This window comes from Cyprinodon tularosa, unplaced genomic scaffold, assembly GCF_016077235.1.
Source record: "Cyprinodon tularosa strain WSP-4 unplaced genomic scaffold, ASM1607723v1 ctg1013, whole genome shotgun sequence".
NCBI lineage: Eukaryota > Metazoa > Chordata > Actinopteri > Cyprinodontiformes > Cyprinodontidae > Cyprinodon > Cyprinodon tularosa.
The window spans coordinates 149,531-167,529 of record NW_024037798.1 but is presented as its reverse complement, the minus strand read 5'-3'; the positions used below and the strand labels follow the sequence as shown (position 1 = coordinate 167,529).

The 17,999-nt window shown below is 41.0% G+C and overlaps 1 protein-coding gene across 1 annotated transcript; it reads left to right on the top strand.

Annotated features, from left to right (window-relative positions):
- Positions 1-9,074: 9,074 nt before the first annotated feature.
- On the top strand, positions 9,075-14,913 carry LOC119778791 (stonustoxin subunit alpha-like). The gene is made up of 3 exons (XM_038278170.1): positions 9,075-9,150; positions 11,644-11,754; positions 13,433-14,913. The coding sequence occupies exons 2-3, from the start codon at positions 11,655-11,657 to the stop codon at positions 14,863-14,865; spliced, it is 1,533 nt and encodes a 510-aa protein (XP_038134098.1). The 5' UTR covers positions 9,075-9,150; positions 11,644-11,654; the 3' UTR covers positions 14,866-14,913.
- The last annotated feature ends 3,086 nt before the right edge of the window (positions 14,914-17,999 follow it).

Here is a 17,999-nt window from a genome sequence, read left to right as displayed (position 1 = left end):
ATTTACTGTTAACAACAGTGTAAAGGAAAGCTCTGTGTTAATACCTTGAAGCTTTCGCTCTCCGGTTCTTTTCCTGATAAGAGATCACTAGAGACAGACTAATTAACACTTCATAATGTATATGTATCAAATAACCAGGAGACATGAAAACAGATTTTGGTAAATTGTCGCCTTATTCAGAGGAAACAGCTGTTTACCAACTGGGCTCACATCTCACTGAAATGGCCCCAATTCACAGTTAAAGAAGCATTTTATACAACTCCATTCTGAAACATCATTAAGTCATACACATTAGTAAATGAGGAGACATCCATGGCTCCAGCCTTATCAAAATATTACATTGTGATAAAAAGCATCGCTCTCATTCCATTCCCAAAGATTACTTTTTATCCCGACAGAGGAACTGTCCTAATTAGATAAACTACTTAGGAAAACATCAGTTCTGACACAAAAAGCAGGTAAAATTAGGGTGCATTAAACTCACACATCATCAATGATAATAACCCTAACAGAAATTAACCAAATTTCCACTTAAAAATACAATAATATACAGTTTTAACCTGTAAGACAGCACAGCGAGGTAAGGTCAAATAAGCTTACAGTCTGTCTGCAGCAGGAGAAGCTCTCAGTTTCCTTCTTTCAGTTTGCTCCCCTCTGTCTGGTCTCAGCAGAGAGCTGCGTGCAGCATCAGGATGGGGAGGGGGCAGAGAAGACAGCTGATTTCCTCTAAGTCAGGCATTTCCATGAAATCACATGGCAGAAAACATGGCTACCTTTTATTATATATTAAGATAAAATAAATAATTATCTATCGGCTATGCATGCATGCAAGCAATCAATCATATAAGGAGTTTTCTTTTCTTAAATATTTAGTCAACAAAATTAATATATTTAATTTATGAAATATTTCATTTGTGAAATAAATATGTAAGGGACCATCTACATATTCAATTTGGAACTTTGATATTTATAAATGTATGATTAAAATATGACTTGGAAAAAAAAGAACCACCTTTTTATTCTCTCTCAACACGCTAAATAACCAAAAATATTGCTTTCACTTTAATAACAGTGTCTCATAGAAACATTGTTATAGCATAGTACTTTTTTAAGTGCTTTGTTTCAGGTTTGAGCTGATTATATCTCATGAACTGTTTAAGAAATTACAGTTTTTATTTGAACAAATCTCTATTTGCCACCAATTGACTCCTAAGCCAAACAATGATGATGGAGACAATGTGTTCCTGTCATGATCTTGGGGCTGATGGTTGGCATTATCATTTACTCCTCTCACCTGTCTAATTCGCCCAGCGGCTCATTACGCTTGTCTTGTCCACCTGTTCCTGCTGCTACTTATGCTGCCTGTTTGCCTACCTTCGGTGCCAAATTATTTAAGCTGTTTTTTTAGAGTAACTCTAGCTTTCTTTATATTTGTTCTGAAATTCTGATTCTGACATGTTTTTGACTTTGAATAGTTTTGCTTAAACCTTTTTCTACTCTGTCAGTATTGTTTGTTCTGGACTGATTCCTGGATTCTGATGGTTAAGCGAACTTGAGCTGTGTTTCGACCTTGGCTTGGATTATTCTCCAACCTGGTTCTGCTTCGACATCAGCTCTGGATATTCCTTCATGGACACCGTTACTCCTCTGCATCGACTGACGTCATCTCCGCTGAGCACTCTGAACTCCGGGATGGCACCCTCCTCTAGCGGTGGACAATCTTCTTCTCTGATTCCTCTCCTTTCTCTGGGATCTAGCTGAACTCAGAACCAGGTCAGTGACTTTTGCTAGTAGTCATGATCAGCCCGTCATTCTAAGTCATTGACCTGAGTTTCTATCCCTACAGGATCCGGTTTATCCGCCCCAGCTGACGAGCAGCCGGACACTTACTTACAGTCTGTCTGCAGCAGGAGAAGCTCTCAGTTTCCTTCTTTCAGTTTGCTCCCCTCTGTCTGGTCTCAGCAGAGAGCTGCATGCAGCATCAGAACGGGGAGGGGGCAGAGAAGACAGCCGATTTCCTATAAGTCAGGTATTTCAATGAAATCACATGGCAGAAAACATGACTACCTTTATTTATGCATTATGATAAAAGTAAATAATTATCTATCGGCTATGTATGCATGCAAGCAATCATATAAGGATGTTTGTTGTGTTTTATTACAATGACAGCAGGGGGTGGGCTTCCAGGTTATAAGAAACATTTGTTTATTTGAAAACTTAATGTTTGTCTTGAGCTGCATGTGAAAAAGTGGTTCAGTTTGTGTTTACCACTTGTCCCTTATTCTTTCTTCTGATTTATAATGCTTACATTTAAACATTAGTTTGCAACTTTCACTTTCACTTACTATCCCAGGTTTGTTTGTGTTAGCATTATGTTGCAGTTTCCATCTACTTATGTTTAGGTTAAAGCTATTACTTCAGGATTATTGGATGAAATTGTTTATTTTGTTTTAAAATATATCTTTGGTTTTTGTTTTCCTTTTTACTCACCATTGTCTAAGTATTTCCTACTAAATTGACTAGATGATGTCATCCATTACCTTGCTTGGTTCCAATGGGTTACCATTTAGAGGGTTTCCTTTGGAGTTACTATGCTTTGTTGGTTTTTCTTTAAAGTAACTTTTTGAGTTATTTTGTATCACACTGTTTGTTTTGCAGACTCTTTCTTTATGTAGATGAGTTTGTAAATTAGATCAATTTTATTTGTTTCTCTGTTTAAACTTTGTTTTTGTTTTTTACCTGTTTAATTGAGGCTTGGTCCACTCAAGTGCAGGTGTGTTGCCACTTGATTATACAGGTGCTGGTCATAAAATTAGAATATCATGAAAAAGTAGATTGATTTCAGTAATTCCATTTAAAAAGTGAAACTTGTATATTATATTCATACATTACATACCAACTCATATATTTCAGATGTTTATTTTGTTTAATTTTGATGATTACAAATGACAACAAATGAAAATCTCAAATTCATCATATCAGAAAATTAGAATATTGTGAAAAGGTTCAAAATTGATGGCCCCTGGTGCCACACTCTAATCAGCTAATTAACTCAAACCACCTGCAAAAGCCTTTAAATGGTCTTTCAGTCTAGTTCTATAGGCTACACAATCATGGGGAAGACTGCTGACTTGACAGTTGTCCAAAAGACGACCATCGACACCTTGCACAAGGAGGGCAAGACACAAAAGGTCATCGCTAAAGAGGCTGGCTGTTCACAGAGCTCAGTGTCCAAGCACATTAATAGAGAGGCGAAGGGAAGGAAAAGATGTGGTCGAAAAAAGTGTACAAGCAAGAGAGATAACCGCACCCTGGAGAGGATTGTGAAACAAAACCCATTCAAAAATGTGGGGGAGATTCACAAAGAGTGGACTGCAGCTGGAGTGAGTGCTTCAAGAACCACCACACACAGACGTATGAAAGACATGGGTTTCTGCTGTCGCATTCCTTGTGTCAAGCCACTCTTGAACCACAGACAGCGTCAGAAGCGTCTTGCCTGGGCTAAAGAGAAACAGGACTGGACTGCTGGTGAGTGGTCCAAAGTCATGTTCTCTGATGAAAGTAAATTTTGCATTTCCTTTGGAAATCAAGGTCCCAGAGTCTGGAGGAAAAGAAGAGAGGCACTTCATCCACGTTGCTTGAAGTCCAGTGTAAAGTTTCCACAGTCAGTGATGGTTTGGGGTGCCATGTCATCTGCTGGTGTTGGTCCATTGTGTTTTCTGAGGTCCAGGGTCAACGCAGCCACATACCAGGAAGTTTTAGAGCACTTCATGCTTCCTGCAGCTGACCAACTTTTTGGAGATGCAGATTTCATTTTCCAACAGGACTTGGCACCTGCACACAGTGCCAAAGCTACCAGTACCTGGTTGAAGGACCATGGTATCCCTGTTCTTAATTGGCCAGCAAACTCTCCTGACCTTAACCCCATAGAAAATCTATGGGGTATTGTGAAGAAGAAGATGCAATACACCAGACCCAACAATTCAGAAGAGCTAAAAGCCACTATTAGAGCAACCTGGGCTATCATAACACCTGAGCAGTGCCACAGACTGATCGACTCCATGCCACGCCGCATTGCTGCAGTAATACAGGCCAAAGGAGGCCCAACTAAATACTGAGTGCTGTACATGCTCATACTTTTCATGTTCATACTTTTCAGTTGGCCAACATTTCTATAAATCCTTTGTTTTTATTGGTCTTCAGTAATATTCTAATTTTCTGATATGATGAATTTGAGATTTTCATTTGTTGTCATTTGTAATCATCAAAATTAAACAAAATAAACATCTGAAATATATGAGTTTGTATGTAATGTATGAATATAATATACAAGTTTCACTTTTTAAATGGAATTACTGAAATCAATCTACTTTTTCATGATATTCTAATTTTATGACCAGCACCTGTATAAGCACTGAGCTCTTGGAAGCTCAAGGAAAGTGTTTTGTCAGAGTGAAATGGAATAAAAGACAACAGAGACACTGGAACCGGTGGCTGAAGCTGTTTTTTTTTTTTGGTTCACCTTATTGATCCTCGACCAAACTACCTCACACTGCATGTTTTTTTGTTTCTCTATCATTCCAGGTATCACACTAAATTCTGCAGTGTTAAAGTAACACTTTAATAGTGCATTTGGTCCCATTCGTAATTAGGGTTAAATTAGAACACGTACGTGTATATTTTACTCCAGTTGTTGTTGTAATAACTCTAAAATGGTCAATTTTCTTAGACACTATATATTTAACACTGTGGAATTTACTGTGTAGCCTCCAGTAACTGTCAGGACCTCTGAACCTTGGACCTAACATTCAAAGCAGACAGATCAGACCGTTTTCAAACAAGTCTTTATTTAACACTGTACAGTGTTCGGCTGCTCGTCAGCTGGGGCGGATAAACCGGATCCTCTGTAGGGATAGAAACTCAGGTCAGTGACTTAGAATAACGGGCTGATCATGACTACTAGCAAAAGTCACTGACCTGGTTCTGAGTTCAGCTAGATCCCAGAGAAAGGAGAGGAATCAGAGAAGAAGATTGTCCACCGCTAGAGGAGGGTGCCATCCCGGAGTTCAGAGTGCTCAGCGGAGATGACGGCAGTCGATGCAGAGGAGTAACGGTGTCCATGAGGGAATATCCAGAGCTGATGTCAAAGCAGAACCAGGTTTACAGACCAGAAGACTGGAGAATAATCCAAGTCAGAAACACAGCCCAGTTTGGTTAACCATCAGAATCCAGGAATCAGTCCAGAATAAACAATACTGACAGAGCACAAAAAGGTTTAAGCCACACTATTCGAAGTCAGAAACAGGTCAGAATCAGAATCTCAGAACAAATATAAAGAAAGCTAGAGTTACTCTAAAAAAAACAGCTTAAATAATTTGGCACCAAAGGTAGGCAAAAAGGCAGCATAAGTAGCAGCAGGAACAGGTGGACAAGACAAGCGTAATGAGCCGCTGGGCGAATTAGACAGGTGACAGTAGTAAATGATAAAGATAAGATAAGATAATCCTTTATTTGTCACACAGTGGGGAAATTGCAGCGTTGTATCACAGTGAACAGTAGAGTAGGAAAAAAAGAAAGAATACAAAATATAAAAAAACATTAAAAATATATAAAAAATATATATTAAGTATATACAGACAAGGCCATCACACTTGGTGTGAACAGTTAAATGGCTAAGGCTAAGGTTACAAACACTGGTATAAAGTGACAACAGTAAAGTTCTGTGCAAATGATTGATTGTATAAATTATTGCAGAGTTAAATAAATATGAGTGAAGTATACAATAGATATGCAATAATAACAGGTAAAGTGACGGTGGACATATGGTTGATACGGAACAAGCATTGTTGGTTGTACAGTCTGACAGCAGCAGGAAGAAAGGATCTGCGGAATCTCTCCTTTGTACAGCAAGGGTGTATCAGTCTTTCACTGAAGCTGCTCTCCAGAGCAGAGAGAGTGTCCTTAAGGGGGTGGTCCTCATGGTCCAGCATAGACATGAGTTTGGACAGGGCCCTCCTGTCCCCCACCTGCTGTACAGAGTCCAGAGGACAGCCCAGGACTGAGCTGGACTTCTTGATGATCTTGTCCAGTATTTTCCTGTCCCTCTCAGTGATGCTGTTGCCCCAGCAGGCCACACTGTACAGGATGGCTGATGCCACCACAGAGTCGTAGAAGGTCTTCAGGAGTGGCCCTCTCACCCCAAAAGACCTGAGCTTCCTCAGGAGGTAGAGCCGGCTCTGGCCCTTCCTTTACAGAGCCTCCGTGTTGTGAGTCCAGTACAGTTTGTTGTTGAGATGAACACCCAGGTACTTGTAAGTGTCCACCCTCTCAATGTCCTTTCCCTGGATGTTCACTGGGGGAGGGACGGTGGGACGGCGTCTGAAGTCCACCACCATCTCCTTGGTCTTTCCCGCGTTTATGAGGAGGTGGTTCAGCTGACACCAGTTCACAAAGTCCTGAATAAGTCCTCTGTACTCCGCGTCGTAATCATCTGTGATGAGGCCAATGAGGGCGGAGTCATCGGAGAACTTCTGCAGGACGCAGCTGTCCATGTTTTGTCTGAAGTCTGCAGTGTAGAGGGTGAAGAGGAAGGGCGCTAAGACCGTTCCCTGGGGGGCCCCCACACTGCAGGTCCTGATGTCAGACACACAGTCTCTCGTATTCACAAACTGGGGCCGGTTTGTGAGATAGTCCAGGATCCAGTCGGCCAGGTCACAGTCCACTCCTGCAGTCTCCAGCTTGTCTCTCAGGAGCCTCGGCTGGATGGTGTTGAAGGCGCTGGAGAAGTCAAAGAAGAGAATCCTCACAGCGCTGCCGGGCCTCTCTAGGTGGGACAGAGAGCGATGCAGGATGGAGATGATGGCGTCCTCCACACCAATGCCAGGTCGGTAAGCAAACTGCAAGGGGTCCATAGCAGAGCTTACTGTGGTGCGGAGGTGACTGAGGACGAGCCGCTCCAGGGTCTTCATCAGATGAGACGTGAGGGCCACTGGTCTGAAGCTTTTGAGGTCACTGGCATGTGGTGTTTTTGGCACAGGAACCACACATGAGGTCTTCCACAGCGCAGGGACGACACTTTGCTCCAGACTCAGGTTGAAGACTCGATGTATGACTCCACACAGCTCATCTGCACAGGACTTGAGGAGGCGCGGGCTGATGTTGTCTGGTCCTGCTGCCTTCATCTGTCTAAGGCGCCTGAGTTGCTCTCTAACCTGGTCTGTTGTGAGAGAGATGGAGGAGGATGATTCCCTGGACGAAGTGTGGGGAGGAGGTAGGTGAGAGGTGGGGGTGGTGGGCTCAGGCACAGGCTGCTGATGAGCAGGGGGAGTGTTGGGGGGATGTGGTGGTGTCGCCTCAAATCTCAGGAAGTGTGAGTTGAGGTTGTTGGCTCTTTGTATATTTCCCTCTGTCTGTGTCCTGGGGGGGTTGAAGCCAGACACAGTCTTCATTGCATTCCACACCCCACGGATGTTATGCCTTTGGAGCTGTTGTTCTATCCGCTTCTTGTAGGCAGCTTGGGCCCTCCTGATATTTCTCCTCAGCTTCCTCTGTGCCTCCTTCAGAGCCTGTTTACTCCCTGACCTAAAGGCTCTCTTCTTCTCCTTCAGCAGAGCCTTTATGTCCCGGTTGATCCACGGCTTGTTGTTAGGAAAACACCGTATCGTTTGAGTGGGTACAATGTTTTCATAGCAGAAGTTGATGTAGTCCGTGATACACTCTGTCATGGAGTTGATGTCCTGTCCGTGGGGGTCAGAGAGTTCACTCCACACAGTAGTGCTGAAGCTGGCTCTGAGGGCCTCCTCGCTCTCTGCAGTCCACCTCCTCACCACACGGGGCTCCACAGGCTGCCTGTGCACCAGCGGGACTGGCCTTAGGTGTATGATGTTATGGTCTGATCTGCCCAAAGGTGGAAGAGCAGATACAGTGTAGGCCTCCTTAACGTTGGCAAAAAATAAATCCAGGGTTTTATTGCCTCTTGTGGGGCAGGTGACATACTGTGTATGTGTTGGGAGCACAGATGAAGGTTTTGCGCTGTTGAAGTCTCCAGTTGTGAGAAAGAGAGCCAGGGGGTGCAGCGTTTGGAGCTTAGAGAGTGTGGAGCTCAGGATCTCACAGGCGGAACTGGTGTTAGCAGTCGGTGCAATATACGTTGCTATGGCGACGACGTGGTTAAACTCACGTAGCAGGTAGTAAGGCCTCATACTGACCGCCAGCAGTTCGATGTCTCTGTTACAGATCCGCTCCTTAATGGTGCAGTGTTCTGATTTACACCATCTCTCGTTCACCATCACCGCCAGTCCTCCCCCTTTCTTCTTCCCGCTGTCCGCGCGGATCAGGCTAAATCCCTCTACAGCGACCGTGCTGTCTGGAATCTGCTCCACAAGCCATGTCTCGCTGAAGACCATGAGACTGGCGTCCCTGTTCTCCCTCTGGAACCTCACTAACGCAGCAAACTCGTCTGCCTGTCGATAATGCCAACTATCAGCCCCAAGATCATGACAGGAACACATTGTCTCCATCATCATTGTTTGGCTTAGGAGTCAATTGGTGGCAAATAGAGATTTGTTCAAATAAAAACTGTAATTTCTTAAACAGTTCATGAGATATAATCAGCTCAAACCTGAAACAAAGCACTTAAAAAATGTACTATGCTATAACAATGTTTCTATGAGGCTCTGTTATTAAAGTGAAAGCAATATTTTTGGTTATTTAGCGTGTTGAGAAATAAAAAGGTGTTTATTTTTTTTCCAGGTCATATTTTCTCTATATTAATCATAGATTTATAAATATCAAAGTTCCAAATTGAATATGTAGATGGTCCCTTACATATTTTTTTTCACAAATGAAATATTTCACAAATGAAATATTTTAACTTTGTTGACTAAATATTTAAGAAAAGAAAACTCCTTATATGATTGTTCGCATGCACACATAGATAATTATTTACAGTTCTATTTATCATAATGCATAAATAAAGGTAGCCATGTTTTCTGCCATGTGATTTCATGGAAATGCCTGACTTAGAGGAAATCAGCTGTCTTCTCTGCCCCCTCCCCGTCCTGATGCTGCATGCAGCTCTCTGCTGAGACCAGACAGAGGGGAGCAAACTGAAAGAAGGAAACTGAGAGCTTCTCCTGCTGCAGACAGACTGTAAGTTTATTTGACCTTACCTCGCTGTGCTGTCTTACAGGTTAAAACTGTATATTATTGTATTTTTAAGGGGAAATTAGGTTCGTTTCTGTTAGGGTTATGATCATTGATTATGTGTGATTTTAATAAACCATAATAATACCTGCCTGTTGGGGACATGTTTGGGCTCCTGGCATCAGCCATGGATGTCTCCTCATTTAAAAGTGATCTGCTCAGATATCCCTTAATAATAATAATAATAATAACTTTGATTTATATAGCGCCTTTCAGGACACCCAAGGTCGCTTTACAAGAGGTGAAGTAAGGGGGGTAGGGACAGGGAGGGGGTTAGGAAGGGTAGGCAAGAGAGAAAAGGTGTGTTTTAAGGTGCTTTTGGAACTGTGTCAGGGAAGTTGCGGAACGGATAGGAGGGGGGAGGGCATTCCAAAGAGCCGGGGCCACTGCACAGAAAGCCCTGTCGCCAAAGGTCTTGAGTCTGGTACGGGGGATGGTAAGTAAGTTCTTGCTGGTGGAGCGCAGGGACCGTGACTGAGTGAGCGGGTGAAGAAGGTCAGTGATGTACTTGGGTGCCAGAGAATGAAATGCTTTGTAAGTGAGGAGGAGGATTTTGTAGCTGATGCGTTGTTTGATTGGCAGCCAATGGAGTTTCTTGAGGATGGGGGTGATGTGCTGCCAGGGCTTGGTGTGGGTTAACAATCTGGCAGCTGAGTTCTGGACGTACTGCAATCTGTCTAGGGCTTTGTTGGGCAGCCCAGACAGGACACCATTGCAGTAGTCCAAACGGGAGGTGACGAATGAATGAATGAGAGTTTCGGTGACTGAGTCGGTAAGTGACGGCCGGAGTCTTGAGATGTTACGGAGGTGAAAGAAGGCAGATTTAGTGATGCTCTGGATGTGGAAACTGAGTGAGAGTGTGGAGTCCAAAATGACACCCAGGTTCCGCACTTTGGGCGATGGGGAGGTGGGACAGCCATCAATGACCAAGGTGAGGTCTCCAACCTTCCTGAGCAGCGGTGCTGGGGCCACCACCATGAGCTCGGTTTTGTGGGTGTTGAGTTTCAGAAGGTTAAACTACTATTTTTTCAGGTTTTTTTCAATTAGAAAGTCCCAAAGATGTCCCTAATCTGAACATAATTTTTGTAATTCAATTGTTAAAAAGAATTATCCACATGTCACTCATTTTAATCACCCAACAAAAGATAAACCATTCAGTCTGGCTTTTGGCTGAAGTTTATAATTATTCAAATACAGTATATATTAATGTTTTGTTGTTTTATTGTATTTATTATACATTTTAGCTTTTTTTTCTTGGATGATTTGAATTTTAGTTTCCGTAATTTATTTTTCTCACAAGATGAAATGATTGTTTCTCAGTCTTTGTTTTAAAGACTGAGAAACAATCTTTGAATTTTGTTTTTTATTTTTTAATGTCTATTCATCACCTCGTCTAAAAGCTGCCGGCAGGAAACTGCTTTACTGATCAACAGGAACTCTCTGAGCTCTTTGTCAAAAATAGAGGACTTTGGTGAAGTTATTTACCCATAATTCATTGCTGCATGTTTTAAACAAAAAAGTGGAAATGTGGTGACGATCCAGCTCCTGTGCTGTTTGATTTTGATAAGCAGAAAAATCCCTGTAAATGATCCACAAACCCCAAACAGATACTTCCTAATCTCTAAATTAATATTTAATCAAAAGGCGAAACGTCTTTAGAAAACTTCCATCCTGTTGCCTGTATCGAACTTTTTCAAGCTTTACCATGACCCGGATCACTGAGAATCTTCACAGACATGATCAATAATTTAGCTTCTGTTTGTTTTAACATCTAAGGGAATATTTGCAACTAAAAGCTATTTTTAAATAAATATTAGTCAGATTTTTTTAAAGATTAATAAGACGTTTGTTGTCATTTTAAGATTATTAACCAACTTAATGGAAATAATCTTGGGCATTCTGAATGTCAGTTAACAGTTAACAGTAACTCCGACAATTAAAGGCAGATCTAAACTAAAGACTAACTGTGACTTTAAAGAACTCAGGCTTTCAGCTCTTTTCCGGTCTTCTGGGAGTTTGAGCTAGATCCATGGAGCATAGATGCTGCTTCTCGCGTTTGGTTCTAGTTCTGGTTGAACAGAGTAGGCTGGAACTAGAAGACCTGATTGGTCTGGGAGGTAGAACCACTGACAACAGATCTGTTAAGGCTTGATTTTCTAGACTAACAGAAGCATTTTAAGGTCTATTTTCTGAGCTTCAGGGAGCCAGTGGAAGGACGTTCGAACCGGGCTGATGTGCTCTACTTTCTTAGTTCTAGTGAGAACACTGGCAGCAGCATTCTTTCTAGTGATGAAAGAGTCCTGGGTGCACAGACACCAGTGTTTGGACCCCAGGTTTCCACCTTTGCATCATTTTAGATTTCGTGACTTTTTAATGAAATGCCCAGAAAGTGTGTGAATCTGAACCATAACCTCATCCTGTTTCATATTGCCTCTGAAGGAAACCAAGCGATGGAAGCAGAATCTAGCAGAGCTGTGGAAGTGGCCGCGCTTGGCCGACCTTTCGGCCTTGGGATGCTGTATGACTGCCGCAGGGATTTACTCATTCCGGGTGAGAATTCGCAACTTTCTGCAGCAAATGTTTAAATCAAGAAACAAGCTTCTGTTTGAAAACACACAATGATGCTTTATGGGGAACATTATTAGAGAACATGCAAAACAGAAACATTCTTTTATTTTATAAGGATAGTCAAGTTCAAGAAGACACGTCCTTAATAGCACAGAATAATACGTTGATGAAATCATTGTGATGTACTTCCATTGACCAAAAGAGTGGTAACGCTTCTTGCATGGTAAAACAACGAGCTGGCATCAGGACACCCTATTTAGAGTAATATTAACAATTATATGTATTGTACTGGTGACAAAACTGATGTATCTCAGTCAGGTTTGTAGGCCAATTCTCTTTCACGCACCTTTTGGTTCTTGTTCCCATTAATATAATTATATCTCCAACTTACAAATTTAAATCTCTCAAAGGTGTTAACTGAAAAACTGTAGTTATCCCCTTTGAGCCATTTTGACTTTTAAAGCAGTCAGCCGCTGAGTTGCTATAGAGGTTAACTAGTCAGATCTTATACTTATTTAGTAAAACACAGCAGCAATGTGGATTATTTCATAATGTATAACATAATCTGGGTCAGATAAAAGTCAGGCACAGACAGGAAATGCGACTTAGGGCATTACCGACCCTGTGTTTAGGGTTGGCATGTGACCATTTATGCTGATCACAGACAGGTCAGTCAATAATTGGACAAACCCTTTTGATACGGACAAGTTTGACCTGAAATGAATTCATTTAGATTTTATCTTCTGTTCATTATTGGCGAGACTGCTTAAGTCATGTTCATAAGGTTCTCACATAATATGCTGGCTAAAAAAGGGGAAATTCATTTTGTAATTTTCCTGAAAATAAAAAGTATTTATGTTAACTTTGTTGGAAAATGACACCACTTTGTTGCTCTTATAAAATTACACTTTATGTTCCCTGTTTGGCTTTATGTTGGACTGGACCGTTGCTGTGTTCAGCTGAGGACAGCCTTCCTTCAACCAGGGAGGCTGGAAATGTAGCGGCCATATATGTCTGGCCTCTCTTTTAAAAATTCCCAAGTTATCAGTAGAGATGTCACAATTATGCACCACTGCTGCTCTGCTGAGATTGTTTGAGAAGATGGATCCATGGAGGATATTTTTGGGTTGAAGTGCCAAAACATAAAGAATATACACTCATTTGTCTAAATCATGCCCTATAGTACACTTAAACATGTGGTTAACAGAAATGGTGACTGGAATTTTTCTTACCACACATCCAGAGTACCTGGGTGTGGATGGGCTATGTACACTTAGATCACAACATTAACCTGAAAAACTGGCTCCACAGAGGCCCCCATGCTTTACTGGGGTAAGAATCATCAACCAGCTTAATTCCCATTGGTCATTTTTGAGTAAAAGCTGAAGAGAAAGACAGAGAATAAGTTACACGTGTTGATCGACGATAGTAAAGATTGGTAATCATAGGTCAAAATAGTCTGAATGTTGGACGTTATCTGTGGAGTCTCACAGGGATCCGTGTTGAGGCTTATTTCATTAATTTTGATATAGTATAATTAAAGTATCAAAGACAATATCATTTTTTGGTTTTGTAGTTGTGTGCAGAGGCAATGGAAAATGTATACTTTAGGATTTAGAATGTTCAAGGATTTGATCTTTGCTTTTTTTCTCATTTTCAGGGATCACCTTGTGGAACAACGATGACCTGTTGAAAAATGTAAACGAGAGGCAACAGAACTACAATAACTTTGAAATAAATACATCTGAAACAGATGAGAAAAAATACTCAGTACTAGATGTTGGAGGGTCGCTGAAGTTAAGCTATTCAGCCGGAATGTTTGATGTTGGAGGGTCTGGTAATTATCTGAAGGATAACAAGACTTCTAGAAATCAGGCTAGAGTAACACTGCAGTATTTGGCCAACACAAAGGTCAGGGAGCTCTCTATAAACAATCTTGGAGAAAATATCATGCTCACAGAAGTGGTTGAACAAGGCTTAGCAACACATGTGGTGACAGCCATCCTCTATGGAGCCCAAGCCTTCTTTGTGTTTGATCGTGAGGTCTCCAAAGATGAAAATATAGAAGCCATTCAGGGAGAATTCAAATTAGCCATCAAGGAAATATCTAACGTCAATGTAGATGGAGAGGCTTCTTTAACAAAAAATGACATCAACAGAAAAACTGAGAATAAATTTTCCTGTAAATTTTATGGAGATTTCATATTGCAGAAAACCCCTTTAACCTTTCAGGAAGCTATTCAGCTGTATCAGACTCTACCGAATCTACTGGGAGCCAATGGAGAACAGGCTGTTCCTTTGAAGGTCTGGATGTTGCCTCTGACTATTTTAAACCCTTCAGCTGCCAGAATGGTCAAACAGATAAGTGTTGGGTTGGTTCAAGAGACGCAGAGGATCCTGGACGACCTCAGCCTGCTGGAAGTCAGATGCAATGATGCAATCAGAGCTACTGCTGACAAGTTCCCCAAGAATGGACAAAACCTGAAGAGATTTAAAGAAATGGGCTCATATCTAAAAGTGATGCTCCAGCAAGATCTGGCAATGAAGCTTCCTTTGATCCGAGGCGGAGAATGTGAGGAGGATGAGCTTGAAAAGATCTTTAGGAAGAGACAGTCTTCTCCTTTCAGCAACCAACGCCTGAACCAGTGGATGGACTGGAAGGAGAAAGAAATCTGCTTCCTAAAAGCTTTGATGTCCACGATGAAGAGCACAAAGCACCTTCCATCTCCAAATCAACTCTATGAAGAAGTTCTTAGAACAGAGGAGGTTTTGTGTTTTGTCTTCACCTCAGTGGAAGATGATGAACCCTTTGTCTCAGCTTTAGAGAACTACCTGAAAGGAACAAAGCTCGACTGCTCAGCTGATAAAGAGAGGGAGCAATGGTTGGACTCAAAAGAGGAAGTAGATGATATGAAGAAAAAAGCAAAGCTCTTCAGTGATTACGCAGAAGCCAACAAGGAGAGGAAGAACATGAAGTTCCTGACTGTGGCTTTAACCGATGACAAACACAAGGGCAAATGTTCCACCATCTACCGTTACAAACAAGGCATCATTGAGACTGAAGACTATGAGATTCCTTCCCCAAATCAGTGAGACCTGTTTCTATGGCAAGTCATTACTGATTTATTTGCTGATATCAGTATACTGTATTTTCACAACTATAAGGCGCATATAAACGTCTTTTTTTTCCCTGCGCGGTGCAAAAGTGTGTCTGACGTGCGTTGGGCGGAGCTTCACTATCCTTTCTTTGCCTTGCAGCTATATTTGCCGTGATCAGTGGGAATATAGTAGTTTTAATATGTTTTTAAGTGAGAAAGTCCACCTGAAAACTTAATCACTGCAGTCAGTTCATCCAGATTACCATCCTGCCTTCTAATATTAGTTCTGTCGTTCTCAGACCCCCACATACCAGCGGTGCGCTGTCAGTAGGAATCCCATTCAACAGCAGCCTCTGGCCGGGTCGCCTCCTGGCGGTTCACCGCGGCAGCTGGTAGGTGTTTTTCATCTAAATAATCCAAACTGCAGGCACCAGGATAATAAAAGTGAACATATTCTGCCAGCAGATTTCTGCATTTTAAGTTAATTTATGCGTCAATAAACTGTTTCAGAGGAGTGATCACAGCGCTCTGTGTCATCAGCGATGTGGGTTTGATTAATACTTTGTAATAAATACATGAATAAAGCACAATCATACTCAGTTTTGCTCCCGCTCTATTTTTAAATACGCAGTAGATGTATTTAAACGTAGTAGAGGATGTGTACCGGTATATAAAACCCGCGCCCTATAATCCGGTGCGCCTTATGTGTGTGTTAAATACAGTAATGGCACACATAACTGAGACTGCGCCTTTTAGTACGGTGAACCTTATGGTCGTGAAAATATGGTACTGATCAATACTGAAGACGTTTTTCCACAACTTATTCTGATGTTTAAATAGTTGCTGATAAAACTGAACAGAAACCAACAAATGTTGATGTTATTATTCTAGAAAAGCTGAAATGATGGAGGAAATTATTCTGGTTCCTGTTTATCTGGGGTTATAATATGATTAGGAAATGTTTGTAAAAAAGAATGAACTGTAACTCCGATGGGTGTCTCTTAATATTATGTCCTTTTCAGGTCTCGGTATTTGCATCTCAAGGCATGAAATTCCTTCTACATTAAACCTCCTGTTAATGTTGCCCTGGTTACTTTATTGTATCTCTTATACTATGTCTGTTAGTTGTGCTGTTCTTTTTACATCTCTTTGCAGGTGATGAAGCAGACTGAAGATGTTTTATTGTTATCTACCCTTTCATCACCTATTTCTTTGATCTTTCTCCTTCTTTTCTGTTTTTCCTTTCCTGTTCTACTTACATTGCAGTGTCCATATAATCTGTAAAACTCCCTGCATGATTTATAATAAAGCAATTTATATGCATGAATCAAGCGGAACAAAATGGCGATAGCAGTACTGCTCCACTTGTAAAAGTTAAATCTGTTGGGCTCTTTTTGGCATCAAGACAATTATTCTTATTGCTACATTGGCAGACAGGACACTGTTAAAAAAAAATAAAAAATTAAATAAAGATGTAAGATAAGGAGAAATCTGTACATCATTGCTATGTCATGCTGTTGTATTAAAAGGGTGTGTCATGAAACGGGGTATTCAGGCAAGACAGACAGAGGAACTTTTCCAAAACATTTAATGACAAAAAGACAGAACTGAAACAGAACGCGGGCTGCTGTGGATCTGCAGAAATGCTGCGACTGCGGGGGCAGGCGGGGTAACACCCATCACTGGCACTCTGGTTGTGGAAGAAACACAGGAAAGTGAGCAGGAAAATCTGACTAATGATGATTATCCATATGAGTCAATCTCTGGTGAGGCAGGATTCAGCCGATGGACGGCCAACGAGATGCAGCGCTGAGCCGCCCAGAGTGTCCCCGATGCAGCAGCAGGCAGGAGGCCGATCCAGGTCAGGGAAACAGTTCAGAACAGGACAGTTCTGAGATCCAGGGTCATTATTGCCTTATTGCTTGAACTCAAAATTCTTCAGGCAGTTTTCTAAGGTTCATAGAAATACAGAAGTCTAAAGCCCAGGATTCCAGAATATCTTTACGTTTATTTTGTCCTGATCTGAGTGTGTTTATATGAAAATTTGCAGATGAACTAAGATTTACATTTAAAAATATGAAAAACAAACAACTCTGCTATCTCATTTCAAGTGCATAATGTGTAATAATGTTATTTTAAGGTGATAAACTTATGAATTGTAATTATTTGGCCTTATGTTTGCTTTTATATGAAATTTTTAATAGAGTAAATGTAACCTGTGTGCTGTGGTTGTCATTAAAAAGACATGAATCAAACACATGTCATGATGACATGTGTTTGATTTATGTCTTTTTAGATTTGCTGTAAAAAAGCAAATCAATAATTACATCTAAATGTTCTAATTTAATCAAATAGTTGCATTTTAAACTGTTCCTTGGCACCTGGTAGACGCCATTAAAGATGGAGGTAAATGCGATTGTTTAGTAACCTGGACAGTTAGCTGGTCCTTCACCACTGCAACAATCTATGGAGGCGGAGCTTCTGAGAGCGATGGAGCAAAATTACAAAAATATAGTCTGGCTTTGGTAAAGTTTTTAAAATTGTAAAGTGCTATTTTGGGCCAAATGCTAACAAAATAAAAAAAACTGAAATGGATTTCAGGAGGGCACTTTTTGTCCAGAGCAGCATGTGGTTGTAATTCTTTGAAGCGTTGTTCTAAATTCAATATTGTGCTTTGGACAATGATAGCTAGTGTTGCACCGACACCAGTAAATGTAATTCTGCTTTTTATAATCTAAAATGTCAATGAATCTGGATAACTGACAGAGTTTAAGGGAAATGTTAGAATATAAGAAGCCCTGAACACATTTCTTCATCATTTGCTTTCTGCTACTTAGTGTAAAAAATCAGGTAAACTCATTTGACCAGAAAGTAAAAGTCCATTACTGTGTAAAAAGGAGAGGGAAGTGTAATATGCAAGAATATTGCTAAACAAACATAAGACTGAACTTTTTCTGACAGTATTAAGGGTGTGCTTCATCTGTTCTGTCTAGTAGAACATTTTATTCACAAGTTTTTAATCAGTAGGTCACATGACCAAGAAGCTACTGGAGAAAAACGCTAAATGTTGGCTTTAAAACTAAAAAATATCCTAAGAATATTTTAAAAAGATTCAGAAATCAGCCTGCC

Excerpts from the sequence above, each read along its gene's own strand:
- LOC119778791 (XM_038278170.1), top strand. The coding sequence starts at position 11,655 with ATGGAAGCAGAATCTAGCAGAGCTGTGGAAGTGGCCGCGCTTGGCCGA. Across the intron at positions 11,755-13,432 it reads CAGGGATTTACTCATTCCGG|GGATCACCTTGTGGAACAAC; the intron begins GTGAGAATTCGC and ends TCTCATTTTCAG.